Source organism: Lynx rufus, unplaced genomic scaffold (genome assembly GCF_022079265.1).
Source record: "Lynx rufus isolate CCGP_SWC_20201006 ecotype Redwood Valley unplaced genomic scaffold, mLynRuf1.p SCAF_16, whole genome shotgun sequence".
In the NCBI taxonomy this organism is placed as follows: domain Eukaryota; kingdom Metazoa; phylum Chordata; class Mammalia; order Carnivora; family Felidae; genus Lynx; species Lynx rufus.
Genome location: NW_025814830.1, coordinates 9,213,300 through 9,238,348, shown reverse-complemented (window position 1 = coordinate 9,238,348; position 25,049 = coordinate 9,213,300). Strand labels below are relative to the sequence as shown.

Below are 25,049 nucleotides of genomic sequence, written 5' to 3'. Positions count from 1 at the left end.
TCTGGGTATCACCTTGTTTGTAAGATAAATGCATCTAGCAAGGAGACCACAGCAGGACAGAAGGGCTGGTCTGGGCAAGGGGCACTCCCGGGGCCCCCCTACCTCCCTACTGCTCACATCTGTTCAGCCGTGAGGTCAGTGAGGATGTGCCTCACCCTCCTCCCACTCCCATGGCCTCGGCCCTGGTCTGGCCCCATCCTTTCCCCTTAGACCATCTTCAGCCAACCCCCTGCCCCACCCTGATGCCGGGGAGCCCTAAGGCCCACTTTTGACCATCCCCGCTACCCCAACTTAGTCTGACTTTCACAGCCTTCCCAGGTCCAGGCCTCCCCACCTGAGCACTTTGGTGTGTAGAGGCCTGGTGGGAGCCTGCCCCAGGAACCGGCCATAAATCATCTATTCCTGTTTAGGGAGGGAAGGACTGCCACTCTAGGTAGACTTCAAAAAGGTTGGGGATTCCTTCTTGTTCCTAAGGCCTCTGATCTTTCAAGGCCTCACCAAACCCCAACTGCTCGGTGACACTGGCTCACCTCTCCTCCAGATGTAGCAAATCCCCTGAACATCCCTACCCCTGCACCGGTTTCAAACGTCGCACTCGCTCAACGGTGCTGGTTACAGATGTGGGCTGAAGGCACCACCTGGATTCAAATCTCAGCGACACTGCTGCCTAGTGTGAGACCTTGGGTGAGTGCCTGTCCCTGCTTTCTCATCTGTACAGCAGGGCTAATGCTGAGATCACCACACGGGCCCGCCGGGTCACAATCCATGTGCAGTGCGAGCTGTGGTGCCTGCCACGGCTAGGCGGTCACGTGTGCTGTCATTGTGGCTGTAACTGGACGGTCTCCAAGTACACCAAGAACTCACCCTCTCTGCAGTGTCGTCTGCCTGTTACGTTTTCTTCCTCTTTCACTGGCGGATTCCTAAGTTTTCCACAAGGACTACCTCCTCCAAGGGGTTTGTTCCCTGCTCTGGGATCCCACCGTCCCTGTGCATCCCCAGCACAGTCCTGAGGATTCCGGGACTGAGATCTGCCTGCTCCCCAGGGGCAGGGCAGGAGCCTGACTCCTCTCTGGCCCCCGGCATGTGGGAGGGAGGCCCGTGGACTCCCAGGCTGAATGAATCAATGACACACACTCAGAGAGCAAGGCCATCTGTACTTGTGTGAACTCCACTGCCACTGAGCGTCTCCTGGGGTAGAGCCTGGGTCTGGGTCTGAGTCATTCCCGGGGTTCCAGCATCACCCAGCCTGCAGCTGAGTATGTGGGTACCTAGAGATTTCCTTCCATATTGTCAAAAGTGAGCTTAAGGAAGCCCAGAGAAGTCAAGTACCTCTCTCTCCACCAGGCAGAGCCAAGTCCTGTATGCCCAGGGTCCAGGGAAGGTGACAGTCTTGGGGACAAGCGAGAACCCGCAGAGGTATGCAACAGTGCCCAGCACAGGTCTGGCACGTGGTCGGGGCTCAGGAAAGGTTACCTGACGTTGCTGGGCACCAGGGTGACAGGTGCGGAGCAAAGAGCCTCGGCAAACGCTACTCTGCAACGCACCGGGGGGACCCGGGACAGATCACGTCCCGTCTCAGGGCTTCAGTTTACCCTGAGGCGGAGAAAAGTGACAAGACACACCCGGCAGGGCCGTTGTGAGGAGTCAGTGGGTAAGAGGCCAGGGTGGATCCTGGCACCCAATCAGGTGCCAGAGTGGCTTGCCAGGGGGTGGTCCCCTCTCTCCCGGAGGTGCTCACGATTGTTGTTGGCAACCAAACTCTCTTATTGCTGCTCTTCGGCTGCGTCACACGAAGGCCGCGTCCAACTGCAGCAGCCCGCTCGCCTCCCCGGCCCCCAGGGCGGCCTGGCACAGCTGCAGCGTGTCCTCAAGTGCCAGAGGCTGGGACGTCTCGATGATGGCAATGGTCTCCCCCAGCTCCGTACACATGATAGTCTGCTGAGGCTCAGGGGGCGGGGGCGGGGCAGGAGGTGGCGATCGGGGCGGCTGCAGGGTCAGGGTCCGGGCTCGGGCGTGGACACGCTGGTGCAGTCGCAGGCCTGCCAGGGCGTGGAACCAGCGGCCGCAGGTCCCGCAGTAGTAGGGGCTCTTGTTGTACAGACCGGTGATGGGGAGGCGGGGTGCGCGGGCGAAGGCCACGGGCCGCAGGTGCAGCCTCCGGTGCTGCTGCAGGTTGGAGCTCTGCGTGAAGCGCTTGCCACAGTCCAGGCACTGGTAGGGACGTGCACCCGTGTGGGTCAGCTGGTGGCGGCTGAGGTTGGCCAGAGAAGCAAAGGTCTTGCCACACGAGTGGCACTGGAAGGGCCGCTCGCCCGTGTGTGTCCGCAGGTGGTTGCGCACGTGGACCAGCTTCTTGAAGCCCTTGCCGCACACTCCGCAGCGGTGACGCCGCTCGGGGGGCCCGTGGACGGCGCGCCGGTGCCGGGAGAGCCGGGAAGCCGAGGCGAAGGACTTGGAGCACTGTGGGCAGGGCAGCTGGGCGGGCGGGGCGGGGGGCGGCGGTGGTGGCGGTGGCGGCGAGGGCTCGGCCGGAGCCGGGGAGGCGGCCGCCAACGCGGGGGGCGCCCCGCTCTTGCCCGCGTGGGTGCGCCGGTGGTAGAGAAACTTGGTCATGTTGCTGAACGTCTTGCCGCAGCGGCAGCGATGTAAGGGGTTGGCGGTGTGTGCCCGCCGGTGAGCCACCAACGTGAGCTCTGTGCCAAAGCCGCGGCCGCAGTCCACACAGAGGTAGCGGGCTTCGCCGCGGTGCAGCCGCAGGTGCTGCTCGAGCGACGCCGCTTTCTTGAAGACCTTGGAGCAGGTCGTACACTCGTGCGTGCCGCCGACGTGCGCCCGCCCATGAGCCAGCAGCCGGTTCGCCGAGCTGAAGCTGCGCTGGCACTGGTCGCAGTGGAAGGGGTGGGCTGCCGATGCCGGGCCGCGGGATGCCCGCCGGTGTCGCCGGCGTGCCTCGGCTGACGTCCAGCGGGGGGGACAGTCCCCACAGCCCCGGGCCCGGCCGGCTGTGGCCCTGTCGCCTCCCGTGGCATCATCACCAACCTCTGCCACCACCTCCTCCTCCTCCTCCGTCTCTTCGTCGTCTTCCTCCTCCTCCTCTTCTTCCTCCTCCTCGAGCCCATTGCGCTCTTCTTTCTCGAGGGAGTCAAAGTGGGTGCCCTGATGCTCCAAGAACTCCTCGGGAGTGGCACAGAGGGTGGAACATTCGGGACACTCGTAGGGCTCCATCTTCACTTCGGGTGGAGCAGGGAGGGGAGGTGCCGGGGGAGGCAGAGGGGGCAGCACCGGTGGTTCGGCTGCCGTAGCAGAAAGGTGCCTGGCCTTGCGATGAGCCACCCACAGCTCAGGAGAGGGGAAGAGCTCCTGGCAGTCCCCACACTGGTACTGGATCTGGCTTGCAGACTCCCGGAGGTGGGCGTCCTGGTGGGCCAGGAGCTCACCAGGGGACAGGATGAGCTGGCTGCACTCCCCACACTGGAAAGGCCCATCCTCGGTGCCCGCCATGAGCTCTGGCTCCAGGCCAGCATGCTGGGTGACCAGCGCCTCCTCTTCTGTGACAGCAGGCACATGCCGTTCCTGGTGAGAGAGAACTTCCTCCAGCGTGTTGTAGAGGCTGCCGCACTCAGAGCACATGAACTGGTGGTGCTGGAAGAAAAGGGAGGAGGCGAGGGCCTCCCCAGGTGTCATCTCGGTCACCTCTGTTGCCATCTCCGTCACCTCTCCTAACATCGGTGTTGATGTCTCCATCGCCCCTGGTGACATCTGTGTTGGCATCTCGGCCGCCTCGGCCACCTCAGCCGCCACCTCTGCCATGGTGGGGAGGGAGAGTAGTGCCTGGAGAAAAAAGGGGAAGCTGGTGAAACATCGAGAACCTGAGAGAAGCAGGGATGTCTCAAGAGCTTCCTTGCCCATCCTGTCGCTCACCGGCCTCTGTCAATTGGCAAGCCTGCATCCAGTGCTCACGCCTCAGTCTTCAATGAACCTGTGGTTCTGTAGCCGACCCCTGCCCCAGGGTGCCGGGCATCTGTGAGAGAGACAGCCTCTTTCAGTCTGGCCTCAGACGTCACCCTCCCTCCTTACCCGCAGGGCCAGTTGCACCCTTTCTAAGGACACCTCTCTTTATGCCTCTCATCGTCTGCCTGTAGTTTCCTCACTGTTCAGCCCCGTTCCTCCTACTGTATGTACACACAGACATGCAGCAGTGTTTGAGAGCGCAGGCTTCTGGACCGGACCGCCCTTGGCTTGAATCTGCGTTCCACCACTTACTTCCTCCGAGACTGTTTTGTCACCTGTGAAACGAGGTAAAAGTAGTACTGACCACAAACACCCTGGTACTTGAGAAAGGTTAGACAGAACCATGACTTGGAGTTCTCCAGAGATGCTGTTTTTGAGTCCTAAGTGTTTGCGGTTGCCATTCCTTCTGCCAAGAGAGTTCTCTCCTCTTCTTGTCCAGCAAACTCCTGCCCAGCATTTCCTTTGTGAAGCCTTTTCTGACAACATCTCTACATTCTCAGGGTGATGTCCATCCACTCCTTCGTCCTTTGGGTTCCTATGGTAACCTGTGCCACCTCTATCATAGCAACTATCATGAGTCCGGGTTGAGGTCTGTGCTCCTCTCAAGACTGAGCATGCAGGCAGGGCAGGTCTGATTCACTGTAGGGGCTGATGTCACCAACAAAACCACGGACCCGGGCCAGGGATTTTTGACTTCTGAACCTCCGCCTATGTGCCCTGTCTCCCCTTCTACATGCGTGGGCTCAACCCAGGCCTCTTTACACAGCAGGGGCTCAGAGGCACTTTAGTAAATGACTGCCCTCCCACCCCCTGCTAATTTTCTGAATCCAATCTCCACTGTCTCAGTCTTTAACTCATCTGTTAGTGCCAGAGGGCTGGTGGAACTCAGCTTACACCCAGGCATGCAAAGTTGCTCATGTTAAGCTCCTGGAGGGATGTTAGTCTCTTCATCACTGATGTGGTTCCAGCACCAAGAACAATGATCAGCCCACAGCAGGTACTCAGTAGATATTCTATGAATGAATAATGCTCCCTCCCGGAAGTGAGGCCATGAGAGCTTAACTCTCCCTGTGCCCATTGCACTTCTTCCACCAGGCCAACTTTCCTATTAGACCGTGAATTTCCACAACAACACAGCCTAGCACATGACTGTTTTCAGCTGATATCCAATAAATGTTCCTCAAATAAATGATTCACTAAAGGCCCAGGAGTTACTTTTTCTTAACCACAAATCCCAACTCCCTCACTAATATACGAGTCGCCTGGGCCCTGCACACAACGGCCACCCAATAAGGTATCTTCCTGAAAGTAGTCAACCCGGAGCCCAAGAGTTCAGTTCTTCCTTGTTTACAGCCCCACACTCCAGAGAACTCCCATGGGGCGAGGCCCAAGGCCTGGGGTAAGGCTTACACAAAGTAGGCACCCAGTAAATGTTCTTCCAGAAGGCTGCCTCGAGTAATCTAAAATTCGGACTTTTCGCCCACATTCCTCCCTTCTCAATTATGGGACTGTGTACTATCGGTAGGGAGAGACAGGGGCTTTTTATACCATAGATCAGTAAGTCCTTCCAGGAAAGAACCCACCAGGGGCCTGGAAGTTCAACTTTTCCGCTACACATCCCATTTCACCGACCGCACTTCTCAACTCCGTAGCACGAGAGTACCCTGTAAGGGCTGGGGGCGGCGGGCTCAAGGGTAGGGTCCTGCACGCCGCAGAAGCTTAATCAACGCTCTAGGGCACATAGGAAGGAGCGCTCTCCTTCCACTCCGCGCCGCTCCCGCCCTAGCGCAGGCCCCAAGGCTCTTCGTCCCTCAGTGTCCCCTTCGTTCTCCCTCCGCCCCCTCCGTACGCCCAGTGCTCTCTTCCCCCGCCCGCCCCGCGGCGCCCTCACCCGTCTCTCTCGCCTCCTGCAGCCCCCGCCGCTCTTGACACAGACCCTCTCTGCTCCAGGCGTGCGGGACCCCTCACTATCCACACCTACCATTGGGCGGTGCCCTTACCCGTGGCAGCCAATCAGAGCTGGCAGCAGAGGGCACGCGCCCCCGCGCCTGCGTGTTGACGCTCAGGCGGGGTTCGTCGAGTTTCTCCACGCACACAACTGTGCCCTGTGGGCGGAGTCGGGCCTCAGACAAGCGCCTGCGCAGTTCTCCTGGGCTGCTCTGCCAAGAATCAGAAAGTTAAGCGGTGAGAAGAGGGCATCATTGGAAAAGAGGGCCCAGGGAGTGGAATGGGTGGCGGGAGACCTTGACAGAGGTGTTATTTCATGGCTGAAGAGGCTGAGCATCTCCGAGAGCACAGCTTTGGAGGCAGACACAGCTTTGGAGGGTACTTCCCCTCTCTGGACCTCACTTTTAGTAGTGTGTAAAATGGGCTTGACTCACCTCAAAGGCTGTTGAGGGGATTGGATGAAATCAAACACGTAAAAGCTCTCAGCACAGGGCCTGATACACCGTGGGTGCTCCCTATAACCCATGTAACATGGACATAGTCCTTCCCAGTTTGTAAAACTGCTTTCCCTTCCCTCCCACTCTTCGGTTGATTTAAGGATATTCACCGGGCTTCAGTAGGTGACAATTGCCATCGAAGGGAGGGACTCTTTCGAGGTCACTGCTGCAGCCCAAGTAGAGCCAGCGCTGAGCCAGTGCCAATCAGGACCCAGGTCTCCTGCCTTCTAAGGAGAGATAATCCCAGGGATGGGAACCACTCTGGGTAGGGGACTTGTTTCAAGGCACGTGCGGGCCTTGGCCTTGACTCACCAAGGTGTGTGGGGGGGGTGTTGGGGGGGTTGCCACCGCGCCCAAGGCCCTGCCTCGGGGAGCTGCTCAGACACACAGCCTGGACTCCAGTTCTCTTGCTAGAGAGAGTGCAACTTGTAGGTGCAGGTTAGAAGAGGGGGTATTGGAAGGCCCTGTGACCTTGGAGGGCAGAGATTGGAAAGGGTTTCAGAGGGAGGGGTGTTTGAGACGGGGACAGGGTGTCTGACTGTAATGGGGGACTGTGATGGATGACATCAGGAGGTGAGGGGTCTATTGCAATCGGGAAGGAGGTATTGGTTCCTAACATGAGATGCGGGAGCTTCCTGGTCTTGATCAGGGGAAGAACTTAGCTATGGGGGTTTGTGTTGGATGAAGGGAGATTTCAGTCGGGGGCATGAGATGGCACAGTTGTGATGTAGGTTCCTGGTTGCCATTAGGAATAAGGGGCAGTGTAATGGGGGAGTGTCCAATTCCTGATCATAAAGGGGCCTAGGCGCTATTTGAAGCCAGGACTGTTGGGATTGTGGTCCTTTGCCATGGGCAGCTAGGAGCAGTGGTAATGTGGGCGTCTAGGTCGTGATTAGGATGGAACTGTAGTACATGAGATGGATTTGACATGGGGGGCAACGAGGACCCGACGGGTTAAGTCACGGGCTCACAGAAGAACCCTGCAACCAGGTACCAGATCCAGTTCAGAGGCGGAATCGCTCTCGCTTTGCGCAGGCGCAGCACTGGCGAGCTAGACGCTACGGTTGGAGGCGGGCCCGGAGGGGTGGGGCTTAGAAGCTTCACTCTGCGCTTGCGCTGGAGGGGCGTGGCGGTCGCACCTGCGCGAGTTGGGGGAAGGAGGAGGGGCGAGGTGACGCAGGCGTAATAATAGAGAAGGTGCCAGAAAGATCCAAAACAAGTGGCTGCGGCCGTCGCCCAGGAGTCGTCAGACGCCGGAACCCGGTGAGGATCCAGAGAGGCCTGAGGGCGACTGGTGGCGGGTAGATGGAACCACTTGGGTGTTGGGGAGAGAGCGGTACCGCCCTTGCAGGGCGAGAGGATCGGGTTAGGGCAGCACCACCTGTGTGGGGCGAAGGGCTGCTTTGGTAGGCTCCACTTGTGGGGGGCAGAGGGTCGCTTTCGGAAGGTATGATTTGGGTGGAGTCGCGGCGCTGATCGGACAGTACCACTGGCCGGAGCCAAGGGGCACGTCCGGACAGTGCCACCCAGAGTCAAAGGGCAGTCGGCAGGGTGCCCTGGGATGGGCCCCCGCGCTTATTCGGGCCGAATCACGTAGTCGGGTCCGGAGGCTGGTTCGGGACATACCACCTGAGGAGGGGCGTTCGGGCTGGGTCTGGGAGGACGAGCGGGGTCTAGCGTCTCGACCTGTTACTAGGGGACCTCGGGCGATACCATTCCTTTCTGGGGGAAGGGGGAGGCAGAGACGGCTGGGTTGTGAAAATAGCCTTGCCCAGCGGATCGAGGTTGGGGAGACGCACTGGCGGGGGTGGGGTCCGGGTCCCCGCGTCGCTGACCATTGCCCCCTCCCCTCTGTGTGGGTTCTAGGCCCTGGTTCTGAGCTTGTGCCGCCCCCCTCCCCCGGGTATGGCGCTGTCCGGGTTGACCCCGGCCCCGAGCTGGGAGGAGGATGAATGTCTGGACTACTACGGGATGCTGTCGCTTCACCGTATGTTCGAGGTGGTGGGCGGACAGCTGACCGAGTGCGAGCTGGAGCTGCTGGCCTTCCTGCTCGACGAGGCCCCCGGCGCGGCCGGCGGTCTGGCCCGCGCCCGAAGCGGCCTGGAGCTGCTGCTGGAGCTGGAGCGCCGCGGGCAGTGCGACGAGAGCAACCTTCGGCTGCTGGGGCAACTCCTGCGCGTGCTGGCGCGCCACGACCTGCTGCCGCACCTGGCGCGCAAGCGGCGCCGTCCAGGTAAGGTTGAATGGGAGGATGACAGACTTCCGGTGGGGACAGGGCCTTTCTCTCTCTAGGACTCTATGGTTGCCAGCGATATAGACAGCACCATATCAGCCTGTGTCCCAACCCGCGCCGCCCCTCCTCCCAGAGTATCAATGAGGAACACAAGAGGGAGGAGGCATGGCTTTTTGGGAGAGGTGAACTTGTGGAATTTGGCCACATCAGTGAGGTTTGTGGCCAGTGTTTATGGAGGGCTTATTTCATGCCAGGCACCACGGTAAGCCCTTCGTGTGAACTATCCCCTTATATCCTCCTAGTAATCCCATGAGGAAGTTCTGTTAGTGTTCCCACCATACAGAGAAAACCACAGGGTTAAGAGGAGTTAAGCAGCTTGCTTACATATAAGAACTGAATCGTGTGTGTTGAGCACAGAAGTTACAAGGTGTTGGGACTGACAAAGTGTGTGTTCCATGAAGCTTATATTTAGTGTGTGTGGGGGGAGGGGAGCAGCCATTAAGGCAGGTAATTTATTTTTAGGTTTGGTTATAAAAAGATTAAAGCAAAGTTAACAGAATATAGAAAATAGGCAGCGGTTTATAGCGAAGGCGGCCTTTCTCAGATTGGATAACCAGTGAAGATTTTCCTGAGAAAGCGACATTTGAATGGAGGCTGTACTGCTGATGTGCATAGATCTCACAGGAGAATATGCTAGGCAGAGGGAAAGACAGGCTCTCACCCCTTGGGTCAGGAATGAATTTGGTATCATCAGAGACCTGTGTGGCAGGAGCAGAGAGGGAGATAAGCCACTTTACACAGGGACATGCAAATGACACATGTAGAAAGTGTGGGAGTCAGGATTCAAAGGCAGCTGGCTGGGCTCTGAGGGCTTGGCTCTGCCCTTAATCCTCTGAGGGAAGTACTCATGGAGGAGCAGTCCTAAGAAGATGAGGAATTCAAGGATTTAAAGGACAGGAGTCCTTTGTGTGTCTTGGGATTGAGTTGTTGAGCTCTTGGCTGGGTTATTAGGGGTGCAGTGGATAGTTGGGGAGGGGGATTGTGACCTTCCCCTGCCTAGAGATAACCAGGAGAAAGGCAGCACTGGAGAAGAAGTGACAGTGTTTTTGGAAAAATGTGTTTGGAGGTTAGGCTACGGAAGAGAAGATTTGGGGACCGTGCTTACTCCTTGGGGCCTCAGGGAGAGCTGGGGGCAACATTGCAGGGGCCTGACCGTGACTTGGCTTACAGAATAACCCTGACAGTTGGAGCTGCTGTAGATAGGGGTGGGGTGGCCCCGGGAGGTCTTGAGTCTTCTCTATCTCTGTAGGCATCTAGCATCCACCGGGCAGGAAGCCTTTGAGAGGGAGCAGATGTCTGGGCTCCGACCTCTGGGGAACCTGGGCTCCCAGTGGAGCAGTAATCTATCTCCAGGTGGGAATTGGAGGCTGGGCCTAGGAGGGTGCCAGACGCTGTGAATACTTCTTTCCATTTTTCTCTCCGTGAAGTGTCACCGGAACGTTACAACTATGGCACCTCCAGCTCTTCCTCAAAAAGGACAGAAGGCAGCCGCCGTCGCCGTCGCCAGTCAAGCAGTACCTCAAATGCCCAGCAGGGCCAATGGGAGACAGGTGAGCCTAGGTGGGTGGGCACGATGGCAGCGTCCCTTTCTTCCTTCTGAATCCTGATGAACCCGCTCCATCCTGGCCCATTAAGGAAGGGGACCAAGGGATCATTCTGTCTCCGCATTCCTTTGTGTGTATGTGTGTGTGTTTATTCTACAAAAGTACGTGTCCAGAAGCAATGAATGGAATTGTTTGTTGTGGTTTTATAGTTCATCCGAATGACCTCACATGGTGGGTATTCTTCACGTGGCTGTCTTTGCTGGATACCTTTCTGAGATTTACTCGTGTCGAGGACCTTTAATTGGTTGCTTTTAATTGCCGTGCCAATTCATTTATGCAGCCTCCTCTTTCCTAGTTCCTGAATTATTCAAACATAACTTCAAACATACAGAGAAATTGAAAGATGGATGCAGTGAACACGCTCATATCTTTCACCTCGATTCAGTAATTTTAACATTTTTGCCACTTAAGAAAAAAAATTTTTTTAATGTTTATTTATTTCTGAGAGAAAGCACGAGCAGGGGAGGGGTAGAGAGAGAGGGAGACACAGAATCTGAAGCAGGCTTCAGGCTCTGAACTGTCATCACAGAACCTGACTTGGGGCTCAAACTCATGAGCCATGAGATCATGACCTGAGCCAAAGCAGGATGCTTAACTAACTGAGCCACCCAGGTGCCCGTACATTTTGCCACTTTTGCTTTATGTGCGTGTACACGTAACGATGGGTTTTTAGTTGAACTCTTTGAATGGAAGTTACAGCCATCGGGACACTTTCCGTCTAAATAGCAGGCATTTCTTGAGAATAAGGAGAATGTTCTAGACCACTTCCAGACCGTTATCACACCTGAGAAAGTAAATACTAATTCTCTGATATCCTAATGGTTCATTTTCAAATCTCCCCAAGAGTGACTCTACTTTCAGGACTCACTCATAGTTGAGTTTCTCTGCTTTGAATTATTATGTCTCCTTAATCTCTTAGTTTAGAACCCAAACTTCTCCCCAACTGTGTATTTGTTTCTTTTCTTCCCATGACATCCGTCACCTTATTGACCTGGTCAGGCCCGTTGTTTTGTAGAATGTCGTGATTATTTCAGGAAGTGCCTGATAATTTCCTGCTGGTGTCATTTAACTGGTTCCTTTGTCCCCTGTATCTCCTGTGACGTGGGAAGCCACTCCCCCTCCCCCCCCATACTCACACCAGGAGACAAGTGTGGCAACAGCCACTGGGCATTGTTTATAGTTTATAAGTTGAAACTTGGGTAATTTCCAGGAGTAATAGCTTAGTGAGGTGAAAGTAAGGTGCAAAAAGAAAAAAAAAAAAAAAAAGTGGGTCAGGAGGCTTAGTTAGATTCAGGTTACATGTTTTTGGCAGGAATGTTCCTCAGTCGATGCTGTGTGCCTCGCTGTGGAGTGCATCAGGAAGCTTAAGGTCTGCTTTTCTTGCTGTGAGGGGGAAGTTTGATCACTTGCTTAAGGTGCTGTCTGCCATATTTGTCCTTTATAAAGGCACATTTTCCCCTTTCACTGTTAGTAAATAACCTATGGGGTGACACTTGGGCACATCCAGCTCCCCAGCGGTATCGCCCGTGGGTTTAGCATGCACTGTTGATCTCTGCCTGAACTGGTCATTACATTGGTGTTCACAAAAGGGTGATTTTCTTACTATTTTTTCAATGTCTATCAGCTGGCATGTAGTCTTTCAAGAGTTTTTCTGGGGCGCATGGGTGGCTCAGTTGGTTAAGCGTCCAACTCGATCTCAGCTCAGGCGTTGATTTCAGGGTCGTGAGTTCAGGCCCTTTGTTGGGCTCTGCACTGGGCATGAAGCTTACTTAAAAAAAAAAGTTTGTCTTTTCTCTCTCTCTTGTCCTGAGGGGTGGGGGAGTGTCACTATGGACTCGTGTTATTATTTATTTACTGGGTTAGAATATGTTAGTCATTCTTCCTGATGTTCAGATTGACTAGCTCCTACTGTCTTTTTGATTTGCTTCCATCATTCTTTGGGTTTCCTGCTCTGTGCCACTGTAAGGCGTCCTGGACTCAGCTTGTACTTTTCTCTCTCCAGCCCTGCAATCTGCTGTTTCCAGAAGCCTGGTTTCTTTTAGAGGCACTGGCATGTAGAGACCAAGACTTGGGTGCCGAGTAGGCACATTTTTCTGGGTTCTTTTAGTGAACAGAGTTAAAGACTGCTTTAAAAAAAAAATTCCTATTTGGGGCAACTGGGTGGCTCAGTCAGTTAAACGTCAGACTTCATCTCAGGTCATGATCTCACAGTTCATGGGTTCGAGCCCCTCATCAGGCTCTGTGCTGACAGCTTGGAGCCTGGAGCCTGCTTAGGATTCTGAGTCTCCCTCTCAGTCTGCCCTCCCCAGCTCTCTCGCACTCTGTGTCTCTCTCAGAAACAAAAACAAAAACAAGAAACAAAAAAAAAACCTACAAAATTTAAAAAATAAAAAAAAATTTCTATTGGTGTTTTCAATTCAAAATTAACATTACGAGGATTTTTTTCTTCACATTAAAAATTTTGTTTCTTTGTTTTCAAAAAAATTTTTTTAAGTTTATTTTGAGAGAGAGCGAGTACAGGAGGGGCAGAGAGAGAGAATCCCGTGTAGGCTCCACGCTGTCAGTGCAGAGCCCAACTCGGGGCTCGATTTCAAGAACTGTGAGATCATGTCCTGAGCCGAGATCAAGAGTCGGATGGACGCTGAACAGACTGAGCCACCCAGGCCCCCTTAAGAATTTTGGTTCTTAATAACATTGGGAAAATGGATTTATTTGCTTCATTTTACAACAATCATAAAATAGCTTTGAAAATATGACATCAGTACCACTGCTGACTACATCTACTGAACGAAACATACCATTTATTTGTGGTTCTTCCTGTCCTAGGAGTATATCCCACTGAGAGTTTATACAGTCAGAATGTTCTTCCAAGTTACTTGAAATAATTCTCTCGTTCGTGTTACTAATTATACGTATGTGTGTATATATATATATGTATGTGTGTATATATATATGTGTGTGTGTATATATGTATACATATATATATATATATACACACACATATATATATACACATGTATATATATATGTGTGTGTGTATATATGTATACATATATATATATATATACACACACATATATATATACACACATACACAGCTAGATTCGTTTGTTTCTGTTTAATTTTATGGTTGGTGTCATTTTGGTCTCTTAAATTTTTAGAATATGTAAATCGGTTATATGACTCAAAAGTCAAAACTAAGGTACATAGGAAAGATGTTCTTAGAAGTATCATTTCCAGTGTTGCCCCCACCCCCTAGTCAATAGGTAACCAATTTCACTATTTCCGATTTATCTTTGGTGTTTTGTGTTATAAAAATAGCAAGTATGTATGTATTCTTGTTTTCTCTTTTTTTAATGTAAAATGTAGCAAATTATAGCCACTTATATTATATTTTACTTTATTTCACTAAACAGGCTACTCCGGGAAGTTACTCTGTACTACTTGTCAGATATTTACATTGCTTTCACATTTAGATAGTTATAAATAGTGCCCCAGTGGCTTGTTTCCTGGTGTGAGTGTGCAGGGGTTTGTTCAGGGTCAGATGTGGGACTGCTGGGGGTGGGGTGTGCTCTTCTGAATGATGCTAGGTTATACTTACTGGTTATGTATTTTCCTTTTTTAATGTTTATTTTATTCATCTTGAGAGCGAAAGAACACAGGTGAACACGGCAGGGGCAGAGAGAGAGGGAGCGAGAGGATTCCAACCAGGCTTCGCGCTGTCAGTGCAAAACCCGATGCGAGGCTTGAACTCCCAAACTGAGATCATGACCTGAGCGGAAATCAAGAGTCGGATGCTTGGGGCACCTGGGTGGCTCAGTCGGTTAAGCATCCGACTTCAGCTCGGGTCATGATCTTGCGGTTCGTGAATTTGAGCTCCGTGTCAGCCTCAGACCCTGGAGCCTGCTTCTTCAGATTCTTCGTCTCCCTCTCTCTCTGTCTTCTGCTCACACTCTGTCTGTCTGTCTTTCAAGAATGAATAAATAAGCATTAAAAAAAAGAAAAAGAGTCAGATGCTTAACTGAGCTACTCAGGTGCCCCAACTGTTCATCTTATGGACAGGGCCACTGAGGTTCAGGAAGCAGAGGGGCTCACCCAGGGTCTCATGGCATGGAGACCAGCCTTGAGCTCTTCTCCAGGCGCCTGCCTCAGTGCTCTGTTATCCTGGTCTCAGCATGCCCTGTCTTTCCCTCCTCAGGTTCCCCACCGACCAAGCGGCAGCGGCGGAGTCGGGGCCGGCCCAGTGGTGGTGCCAGACGGCGGCGGAGAGGGGCCCCAGCCACCCCCCAGCAGCAGCAGCAGGAGCCAGCCAGACCTGCCTCAGAAGGCAAAGTGACCTGTGGTAGGTGTCTGCGGGCTTTGGTGAATGCATGCACGGAGCCTGTGACAGGCTGCACACAGGGTGGGAGAGACAGGCACTCGTCTGGAGTGTGGCACACCTAGTGGGTAGGCAGTGGCTTCTGTCCTTCTGGACTTGGATGTCCTTTCTGTTATTATCTTGCTTGTTTATGTCTGGTCCGGAGTTGAAAGATCACAGGTGCTACTTTCTCCAGGAAGCCTTTGCAGACCACTCCCTGCTCTCAATTTCATTTGCTTTTTCAGTAAATGTTTTCATGGGTTTATGTATTTTATAGTCTTTTTTTCTGCAGTGGTGGAATATCGCACAGGGAAAAATGAGGATCCTGGGACAGGCTGCCAGGTTCATTTCTTGGTCTTGGCACTTAAATAGCTTGTCTGACCTTGGGCAGGTGGCTGAACTCTTTTGTGTAAGATGAGGCTGACAGTGGTGATTTTCAAGTAGGGTTGTGGCGAGAGAAAATGAGTTAAGCCGGTAATACATTCACAGCAGCGCCTGGCCTGGGGCCCATGCTGTGCGCTGCTTACCAGTTTGTGCCTCTTCGTGCTGTTACTGTGCAGTGTGCTTGGGACAGGAATAGCGGTGAGGTCCCTGCCCTTGGGGAGGCGACCTTCTAGTAGGGCGACAGATCAGTGAAACTGAAGCTCGCTTTATAGATAGTGCCATGAACAGAGGGTGGGGAGTGGGTGGAGGAACCCGGCTGGAGCCGAGACGCTGGGCCCGGCAGGCCTTGGAATAGATGGGAGTTGGGATTTTATTCCATACGGCGAGTGTTATGTAGGGTTTTCAGCAGAGGATTGGAGGAGTGCCCTGATACTTGGTCTTGACGGAACTCCGACTCCATCTGGAAGATCAGTTAATAAACGACTTACGATTTATAAAGGACTTAGACCCGTGCTAAGCGTATAGGGCATGCTCTGCCAGGATGTGTTAAGTAATTTGAACAAAGAGGAAGCAGAGAATCGAGTAAAGAGGCTGCACAGCCTGAGCAGGTGAGGCCGAAGGTCTGGCCCAGGGAAGTTCTGTTACGGAGGAGGGGTGGACTAACAAGGCTGCCTGGGCCTGCAGGTGTGCTGGGTGGGATGGGGTGTAGGGGGGAGATTCGTGCTTAGACTTTGGCTTTGAGAAAGTCTCCCTGGTCCTAAGGGGAGTAGACGGGTGCGGGTGGGCACGCTCTCTCTCTCGCTGAGCCCACACCACTCTGGTTCCTCCTCCCCGGAGTGTCACATGAGGCTGCAGACACCTGTGCTGAGTGCTGCCGGGAGGAACAGACCAATAGAGCCAGCCAGTGTCCTCCAACAGCCCCCAGCTTGTGGGGGTGGCTGCCCAGTGTGACTCTTCCTCGAAGCAGGCAGTAATTACCAGAGCCCCCCAGAGCTACCTGGCTGGCAGAAGGAGTCACTGCCTCCTAGGGAGCCTGCTGAGCGGAGGCTGGGGAAGGGTCTCTACTTGGCAGCAGAGGCTTCGGGTCTCTTCCCTGAGGGCAGGGCTGTGGCAGGGAGGTGCTTACATAGGGTGTGGCTGGGGCTTGCTGGGAGGACTGTAAGCAGGTCTGACTGCTGACTCACTGGGCAGGGTGGGGCTGGAGGGAGGCCCTCCCCAGTAGGGCCCTGGTTGTTGGTTGTTTCTTCTGAAAAAGCAGGGATGGCTCACCTTTTTTTTTTTTTTTTTTTTTAGTGTTTATTTTTGAGAGAGAGAGAGACAGAGACAGCACGAGTCGGGGAGGGGCAGAGAGAGAGGAAACACAGTATCCGAAGCAGGCTCCAGGCTCTGAGCTGTCAGCACAGAGCCAGAAGTGGGGCTCGAACCCTCGAGCTGTGAGATCATGACTTGAGCCAAAGTTGGACGCTTAACTGACTGAGCCACCCAGGCGCCCCCGGGATGGCTCACCTTTAACAACGTCTAATACCAAGGGTGGAAGGAGGCGCCTCCAGACCCGAGTGATCTGCCGTTCTTGTCCCCTCCTGTTGTGTGAGAGCTATGGGGGTTAAGCCCTAGTCAGCTGCCCTCCCGAGAGGGGTAGAACTAGACTAAACTCTGTTTCCAAAGGGGAGGGACATCTGGAGTATCCTGGGTTTGGACACAGGACCTCTTTAGTTTCCATTCTTTCAGAGACATCCATTGGGCGCTGTGCTGGGCATGCTAGTCACTTGGCCCTGAATTCTCAGACAGCCTTGAGGTAGGGGTGATAGCCCCGACCGTGCAGAGTGGCAGGGTCAGTTCCTTCTCTTCTCCCACGTGTGTTCTCAGAGCATTTACTACGTGCTAGGTACGGTGGGGATGGCAGACGCTTGTGCTCACAGGGTGCATGGTTTGGTGGCAGGAGACAGAAACTTCAGGTGGCGACTGAGAGAAGGAAGGGCAAGGGGTGGGGAGTGATGGGAAATGCAGTTTAAGAGGCATTTTCAAGGTAGGGTCGTCTCAGAAGCCCCCTTGGAAGAGACCAAGCGAGCATGTAGATGATTGGGAAAGAGGGTTATATATACAGGACAGCAGGTGCCAAGGTCTGAGTAGGAGTGAGCTGGTGGTGATGAAGGGATGGTGAGGAAGCTGGTGAGGCTGGAGTCAGGAGCAAAAGGAGACAGCTAGGAGGTGAGGCCGGGAGAGGTGGTGGGGCCCATCCTGCGGGGCCAGCAGCCATGGGCCAGGGCTTTTGTTTATTTTTTTTTCATTTATTTTTTTTTAAAGAACTTTTTTTTTTTTTTTAATTTTTTTTTTCAACGTTTATTTATTTTTGGGACAGAGAGAGACAGAGCATGAACGGGCGAGGGGCAGAGAGAGAGGGAGACACAGAATCGGAAACAGGCTCCAGGCTCTGAGCCATCAGCCCAGAGCCCGACGCGGGGCTCGAACTCACGGACCGCGAGATCGTGACCTGGCTGAAGTCGGACGCTTAACCGACTGCGCCACCCAGGCGCCCCTAAAGAACATTTTTTTAATGTTTGTTTATTAATTGTTTTTTAATGTTTATTTTTGAGTGAGAGGCCAAAACACGAGTGGGGGAGGAACAGAGAGAGGGAGACACAGAATCTGAAGTAGGCTTCAGGCTCTGAGCTGTCAGCTCAGTGGCCCTGTCCATAAGATGAGCAGTTGGGGCATCTGGGTGGTTCAGTTAAGCATCCGACTCTTTTTAAAAAAAAAAAACTTTTTTTTTTTTTTAACGTTTATTTATTCATTCTTGAGAGACAGAGTGTGAGTAGGGGAAGGGCAGAGAGAGAGGTAGACACAGAATCTGAAGCAGGCTCCAGGGTCTGAGTCTGATACAGGGCTCAAATTCATGAACCGCAAGATCATGACCTAAGCCGAAGTTGAAGTTGAACTCTTAACCGATTGAGCCGCCCAGGCGCCCTCGTGTTTTATTTATTTTTGAGAGAGAGAGCACAAGTGGGGGAGGTGGCGGGCGTCAGCGGCGGGGGGGAACACAGGATCTGAAGTGGGCTCTGTGCTGACAGCCGGATGCGGGGCTTGGACTCATGAACCGTGAGATCATGACCTGAGCTGAAGTCGGACGTTCATCTGACTGAGCCACCTTGGTGCCCCTCGTTTCTTTAAATGATGGAAAGCAACCAGAGGATTTGAGTGACAGGATGAGCTTTGCTTTTTTCCCTGTTTTCTGTGGAGAAGGTACAGAGGCAGATACGCCAGCGTGATGAACCTTGTCCCTCTTTCACCTGGTTTCAGCAGCTGTCAACTCATGGGTGATCTTGCCGCATCATCCGTGTTGTTTGGGAGTCAATTTCAGGTGTCTTGTTATTTCATCTGTGGATTTTCCACTGTGTACTTCTAAAAGATCAGAATTCCTTAAAAAAAAAAAAACAAAACCCACACCAAAAAAACCCTGTCTAATTAGCGCTCTTAAGATCCAGTTGTCTCATGAGTGCTGGCTCTCCTAACCCTCTCCTGATCTCAGAGATTTCCCCATCTTGCCGTTTTCTCTCCCTTGTTCCCCTTGCTTTGTAGTTGTTGAAAGTAGTTCTGTAGTTTGCCAATTGCATCCTGCGGTAGAGGGATTGAATGTGTTCCCCTATTGTCTGTATTTCCTGAAAATTGGTGGTCAGGTCTGGAGAGGTCTGATCAGATTCTGGTTTGATGTTCTGTTGTATTTTCAAGCTCGCTTCCCAGGCGGTATCATGGCCTTCCATCAGGAAGCAGGTAGCGGCTGCTGATTTTGTCCCTGCCGTTGGTGGCAGCCTCTCCTTATTGTTCAGTAGAATCTTAATGTTTGACACGTCTCAGGGAAGAGACTAAAGCAAGGGATGGGGTGCCACCGTGTCCAGAGGAGGATGGTGCTGGTCCTGGAGTCTGGTGACCGGTCTGAGGTGACCATACCCCTCTGCATCTCCAGGGCCTCCTTTGTAAAACCAGCACCTGCTGGGAGTCCCCTCCCGTTTGCCTTGGCGTCTCATTCTGCCCCAGAAGGGAGGGGCAGGGGGACCAGGGGGCGCTGGGGCCCACTTGCGTGCAGGAAGCCAGAGCATCTCTGCTCACTAAGACAGTGTAGCCACAGCCTCTGCCCTGGGGGCAGGGAGCCTCTGCACAGCTGCCCTAGTGGAGAGGGACTGTGGCCAGAGGAAACGATTTGGCCGCACGGGCGCCAGACACTGTTTGAGCCTTGCTCCTCCTCAGTGGCGCACCTGGGCCAGGCAGTCTGCTTCTCTGCACGTCTGCTGCTTCTCTTATGGCCCAGCCACCTTTGGCCTTCCCTGACTCCTGCCCTGGCCCTGTTCCTGACCCCCCTGCTGCTTCCGCAGTGCAGCTGGAGTCGTCTTGGCGTGAGGTCACGTCCTTCCTGAGGCCCTCCGAGGGCTCATCATGTGCCAGGCACTGGCCTCCGCTCTTGACTTTCATCCAGCTGTGTCATCCCCAAAGCGGCCCCACGGAGAGCGGGTGCTGGTTTTACGTAGGAGGCCCTGGAGGTGCGGAGGGGTGTGGTCACCTTGGGAGGCCCCGGACTCCCTGCTCCACCGGGTTCGGCACCACCCCTTCAGTCGTGCCCTAGTGCCCTTCTCCTCGAGGTCCTGCCACACCGACCCCAGCCTGTGAACACCTCAAGTGCATTTCCTGCTTCCGGACTTGGCGTGCGGGCCATGCTGTATTCCGGGAATGCTGCTCTTCACTCCCCTGGTTTTTCTCTCTCGACCTACTTGTTCTTCACATTTTACTTCCAGTGTCATTTCCTAGAGAGGGCCTGTCTGATCACTGCCATCTAAATTACACCTCGCTCGCTCTAATTTTCTCTCGTGGCCCTTGGCATGTCTTTTAATTCAGGTTTCTGTATGTTGTTGTGTGAGAGGCAGCAAACAGGACAGGGGTAGTTAAGAGCTCAGGCTCTGGGGCTAGGCACCCCAGTTGGAATTCCAACCCTGCCATTTCCTGTCTGTGTGGCCTTAGGCAGGTGATTCATCCTCTGTGCCTCAGTTTCCCCATCTGCAGAAAGGAGGTAATAGCACTGCCGTATGAGGTTGCAGGGATAATCAGAGGCTTAATAAATGTGACACGTGTGTGCAGGCTGTGGTAAATACTATGTATGTGTCGGCTGTTGCCCTTCAGTCATTTTGGTGAGGACTAAAGGAGAGACTGAGCTTGGTGCCCATGATTCAGGGCCAGGGACAGAGAGGCGGCTCACGTACTGTGTAGGTCTCCTTTTTCCTCATGGAGTCTCCTTGTCCTCTTTCTCTGTGTACCACACTCTCGTGTTCCAGACCCGAGGTTGGACTGTGGTCTGGTGAAGGATTTCCTCACTTGTCAGTGGGGATGAGGAAAGTGCTGTGGGGATTTGGGGCCCATGATTGGGAGAGCCCTTGGGTAGGACCTGGCCCATGAGAGGTGCTCTTTAACTGGGGTTCCATATCTTCCAGGCCCACTCGTGGTGGGGGAATGCACATCACGCCAGCATTCCGGCCACTTTGTAAATATATCTGTTGAATGAAAGAATGGATGGGACAGACACTAGTCCATCCTGGTCCTGTTGTCCTTCTACCCGCCATGGGTGGGGGATAGGCTCTGGGTGAACAGTTTCTGCCACGGGTTGAGTGCCGATCTGTGCTGAGGAGAAAGGCCATCTGGGAGGATTTCACCTGCATAGGATGTGCGGTTCTGTGGGCTGGGACTTGCTGGGCGAATGGGTGTTGCAGGGCAGAGGAGGTGGACAGGTCGTTGTGTGAGTAAGACTTGTGTTGGGGGCACTGCCCTTGTGCCTGGAGGGCAGGGGATGGGGGAATGCAGCTGGGACCGAAGGAGCAGAAGAGGTTGACTCGGGTCCAAGTGAGAGAGGCCAGGCCTGGGCAGGGGCTGTGGGCTAGAGAGGTGGGTGTTGAAATCGCAGTTCCTGTTTCTGGGTGCTTTCTGGGTCCTAGGCCCTGGGGCAAGTGCTTCATGAGTCGCCTTATTTAACCCTCATGACCACACCGTGCGGCTGGGGCCTCTTGTTTGTTTATGTTTTTCAGATGGGGAAACTGAGGCTCAGAGAGGTGAGGTCACATGTCCAAGGCCCCACAGCTAGAGAGTGGCAGAGCCGGGACTCGCCTCAAGGTCTGTCGGACTCCGCCACCTGGCTCTGTGCCTCTGCCACTGAGTTTCCCTGTGTGGCCTTAGACAGGTGCTGCTCCTTCCAGTCCCCTGCTCCTTGGCCCCCACCAACTGAAGGCATGGTCAGACACTCATGGGAGGCAAGGATGTGGGCCCAGAGGTCTTAGGTGGTTTGTAGGTGGAGGGGGCTGGGTCTTGGTGCTGTGGGAAGTCCTAGGGGCCGAGGCCAGGTAGGTTTCCTTGGGCCTTGAGCTGAGAGGGTGAGGTTCCCCTCCAGGCCGAAAGAGGAAGGGTTTGGGGTTTGGGGTAGGAAGAGGAAGTGGGTGGTACTGAGAAGTCATCTGGGGGAGCAGAGACTGTCTTCCACCTTGTGCTCTGTGGCTGACACTGTGAAAGGTAAAGGGAGTTGGGGACATGGCCCTCCCCCTTCCAGAGCTTCAGTTTCCTCATCCGTCGAATGGGTTGAGAGCCCCTGCCCCCCAATCCTGCTCAGTGGCCTGGCCTAAAGCATTTGGTACATTGGAGCTTCTAGCGGCTGCTGTTCTTGGACCACCTGTCAGGCATGGCTTACTGTGCTAGCTGGTCCTTTTCCATCCATTGCTCTCTTTTTAATCCTTTTAACAATCTTTCAGAGTCGGAATTCCCCGTTCAGGTAAGAACCTGGGCTCAGAGAGACTGTGACTTGTTCCAGGTCACACAGGTGCCTGGAGGCTCTTGGGTTAGAATCGTCTCCATTGACCCGAAGCTGTCCTCTGGGGCACCGGAGGCTCAGTGACCTCCGTGGAGGGCTGCCACTCCCTGGCCAGGTGACCTGGGGCAAATCAGTTCACTTTTCTTTGCCTCCATTCGCTCACCTGTAAATTGGGGTGATAGCAGGTCCTGCTACATGGTGTGTTTGTGGATTAAATAAATTCGGAGTGCTTGTTGTCTTTTCCAGCTCCTAGCTGATCCTCAGGGCAGCCGTGTTGTGTGGGGAGGAGGTTCTGTTAGTAGCCTGAGTCACGGGTGGGAGTTCAGTAATCCCACAGGGAGGTGACATGCCTGAGGTCACATTTACAGGGCCAGTCTAGGAAGTCCCAGGTCCTGTGCCCTGTGCGGAGCTGCCACCTCATTTGGGCAGATGTGGGCGGGTTTCTAAGCAATAGCAGCGCGACTCAAGCTGGCCTAAGCACAGAGGGAGTGGATGGTAGCTGAAAATCCAGGTGTTCCCAGGGCTCGCATGGGGAGCTCCATTTTTCCCTCTCCTTCAGTGATTCTGAGTAGTCCTCGTGCTCTCTCCCCTCTCGGTGGCCGAGTGACCTCCTGCAGCTTCAGGCTTACGGCCCACTATCTCGGCCACCTCTGAGGGAAGAGAGCGCCTGCTACCAGTTGAGCCAGCCCAGTTTCAGCCTGGAGATTCCTGGGCGGTGCTCACTGGGTGGATGGGTGCCGGCGATGTGGCTGGCCCTGCAGGAGTGTCCCTGAAGGCAGGAGGGGGTGAGGCTGGTTGTCTCAAGGCAGGTCCTTTAGTTCATGTGTTGATTCTTTCACGAATATACATCGAGCACCCACCGTGTGCCACAGGGCTGCACAAGTGAATGAAACAGTCCCTTTGGGGACTCAGGGGCGGCAGGGAGACAGGTGGTAAACGTGACGGTATAAAGGAAAGTGCAGAGGAGGTTAGAAAGTGATACGTGCCTTGGGAAGAAATGGAGCAGGGTCTGGGAGACTGGACATGTTGGGGGCCAGGGTGATGGTGGTAAAGTTTTAAGTAGGTTAGATGAGGCCTCAATGGGAAGGTGGCATTTGAAGGAGGAGAGGGAGCAAGTCCTGTGAAGACGGGCAGAGCAGCTCCAGCCAAAGGAGAGGCAGAGCTGGGCAGAACCTGCCTGGTAGGGGGGCGGTGCAGCAGGGCACTGAGGCTGGAGCGGAGCACGTGAGGGGAGAGGAGGTCGCCAGGTCAAGAGGTAACAGAGGCCAGGCCACAGGAGGGAAGCCATATGAGGGTGTCACCCGTACTTGGGTGTGGTTATCAGAAGGGGGAAGGATGTGGGGAGGTGCAGTGCAACCCATGGCGGGGTGGGAGGAGCCTGTTGGTTGGAGGAGGCTCGATGGTGGGAGGAAGGGTTGCGGTCCCCCTGGTCCCATTGCGCAGTATGTCGTGTGTTGGCTCCTCCCTGACCAGTTGTTCCTTCCTCCGCAGACATCCGGCTCAGGGTGCGAGCAGAGTACTGTGAGCACGGGCCTGCCTTGGAGCAGGGCGTGGCATCCCGGCGGCCCCAGGCGCTGGCCCGGCAGCTGGACGTGTTTGGGCAGGCCACTGCAGTGCTGCGCTCCCGGGACCTGGGCTCCGTGGTGTGTGACATCAAGTTCTCGGAGCTCTCCTATCTGGACGCCTTCTGGGGCGATTACCTGAGTGGCGCCCTGCTGCAGGCCCTGCGGGGCGTGTTCCTGACTGAGGCCCTTCGTGAGGCCGTGGGCCGGGAGGCTGTCCGCCTGCTGGTCAGCGTGGACGAGGCCGACTACGAGGCTGGCCGGCGCCGCCTGCTGCTGATGGAGGAGGAGGGAGGACGGCGCCCAACTGAGGCCTCCTGATCCTGGACCTGGAAGGACTGAACCCACCTCCCAGCCTCCGGGCCACTTTCTCCCCCGGAGGACATCCATCTCTGCCCCTAGAGGACTGTCACTCCAGCAGCTCTGAGGACTGGACAGATGGCCTGGCCCCTTGACAGCCTCTCCCACAGGATGTGGGCTCTGAGGCCTAAACCACTTCCACCTGAGTTTTCTTCCCAGCCTTCCCCCAACCCTACCCCCAGGTGTGTTCCCTCAGCTTCAGGAGGCCAGGGGCACAGGCATGCAGACCGGAAAGGAGGGAGGCACATCTACACATTCACCAAAGGCCCCCTGCACACCGTGTCCCTGACCCTGGGCTTTGTGCACACATGCACACTGCCCCCTCTGGAATTTCCCCTGGCTGCCCTGGCCTGCTCCACACATGTCTTTGGCCTCAGGGCTTCTCTCTCAGGATCTCTGATTTTACTGCCCCCAACCCTGGACTCCAGCACCGCTGGGCCCTGGGGCTAGGGTGCACGTGGGGGGCCTGCTCACCTTGCCCTCACATCTCCACAGCCGGCCAGGGCTCTGCCCAGCTTCCATACACAGACCTGGCTCCACATCCTCCTGCCCCCCCAGAGTTGGACGTGCAGACTTGGACATGGACCTGCACCCAGCGTGTCACACCGCAGTGCATGTCACTCCACAGTGCAGCAGCATTAGACCAAGTGTGTTGTTGCCTATGGGGCCAGGATCAGAAACCCAACTTCCTTCTCAGAAAGGGAAGGCAGAGGCTTGGGGCTGATGGGAAAGGCCTTTTATAAATGGCGCCAATAAAACTGCCCTGGACTGGGGCTTAGGGTGGGCATTGAGACTCCCTAGGACTCTTTCTTTATGGGCTGGAGGAAGGAGCTGATGAGGTCCTGGGCCCAGTACCCATCCTGGAGTTCCTGGCCCAGTATCAGGCTAGAGGAAGGGCAGGAGGCCGGAGTATCATCTGCCGCTGCTGCCAGAGGCTTGCCCGCCTCTCTGGGCCTCAGTTTCCTCATGTGTCAAAGGAAATACTGCCTTGGGGTCATACCTCTCTCAACCCCGTTTGCACATGCTTGGCTCTTGGATGTTCCTGGGAGTACTAACCAGTGTTCATTTTATTCACTGAGGTGGGCTAGATATCTAGCCCAAAGCTTTGGAAAGCGAGTGGATCATGAGCCACAGTTCTCTGCCTGGAATCCCTGTCCAGATGGCGCCTCATGCCTTCTGAACAGTCCTCTCCTAAATCT

At 54.5% G+C, this 25,049-nt stretch overlaps 2 protein-coding genes across 7 annotated transcripts; one reads left to right on the top strand and one right to left on the bottom strand.

The window, feature by feature from the left end:
- Positions 1-1,134: 1,134 nt before the first annotated feature.
- On the bottom strand, positions 1,135-6,001 carry ZNF526 (zinc finger protein 526). 5 transcript variants are annotated; one of them, XM_047077977.1, is made up of 4 exons: positions 5,903-5,986; positions 4,111-4,286; positions 3,922-4,021; positions 1,135-3,831 (listed from the first exon to the last, which is right to left on the bottom strand). In XM_047077977.1, exon 4 carries the CDS (start codon positions 3,808-3,810, stop codon positions 1,786-1,788), a length of 2,025 nt encoding a protein of 674 aa, XP_046933933.1. In that variant the 5' UTR covers positions 3,811-3,831; positions 3,922-4,021; positions 4,111-4,286; positions 5,903-5,986; the 3' UTR covers positions 1,135-1,785. The 5 variants fall into 5 exon arrangements, with proteins under 5 accessions (XP_046933933.1, XP_046933934.1, XP_046933931.1 ...); XM_047077978.1 differs by having other exon boundaries at positions 4,187-4,286; XM_047077975.1 differs by having other exon boundaries at positions 3,922-4,286.
- Positions 6,002-7,614: 1,613 nt separating this feature from the next.
- On the top strand, positions 7,615-24,637 carry DEDD2 (death effector domain containing 2). 2 transcript variants are annotated; one of them, XM_047077971.1, is made up of 5 exons: positions 7,615-7,718; positions 8,322-8,688; positions 10,176-10,298; positions 14,551-14,694; positions 23,420-24,637. In XM_047077971.1, the coding sequence occupies exons 2-5, from the start codon at positions 8,361-8,363 to the stop codon at positions 23,809-23,811; spliced, it is 987 nt and encodes a 328-aa protein (XP_046933927.1). In that variant the 5' UTR covers positions 7,615-7,718; positions 8,322-8,360; the 3' UTR covers positions 23,812-24,637. The 2 variants fall into 2 exon arrangements, with proteins under 2 accessions (XP_046933927.1, XP_046933928.1); XM_047077972.1 differs by lacking the exon at positions 7,615-7,718 and adding an exon at positions 7,732-7,756.
- The last annotated feature ends 412 nt before the right edge of the window (positions 24,638-25,049 follow it).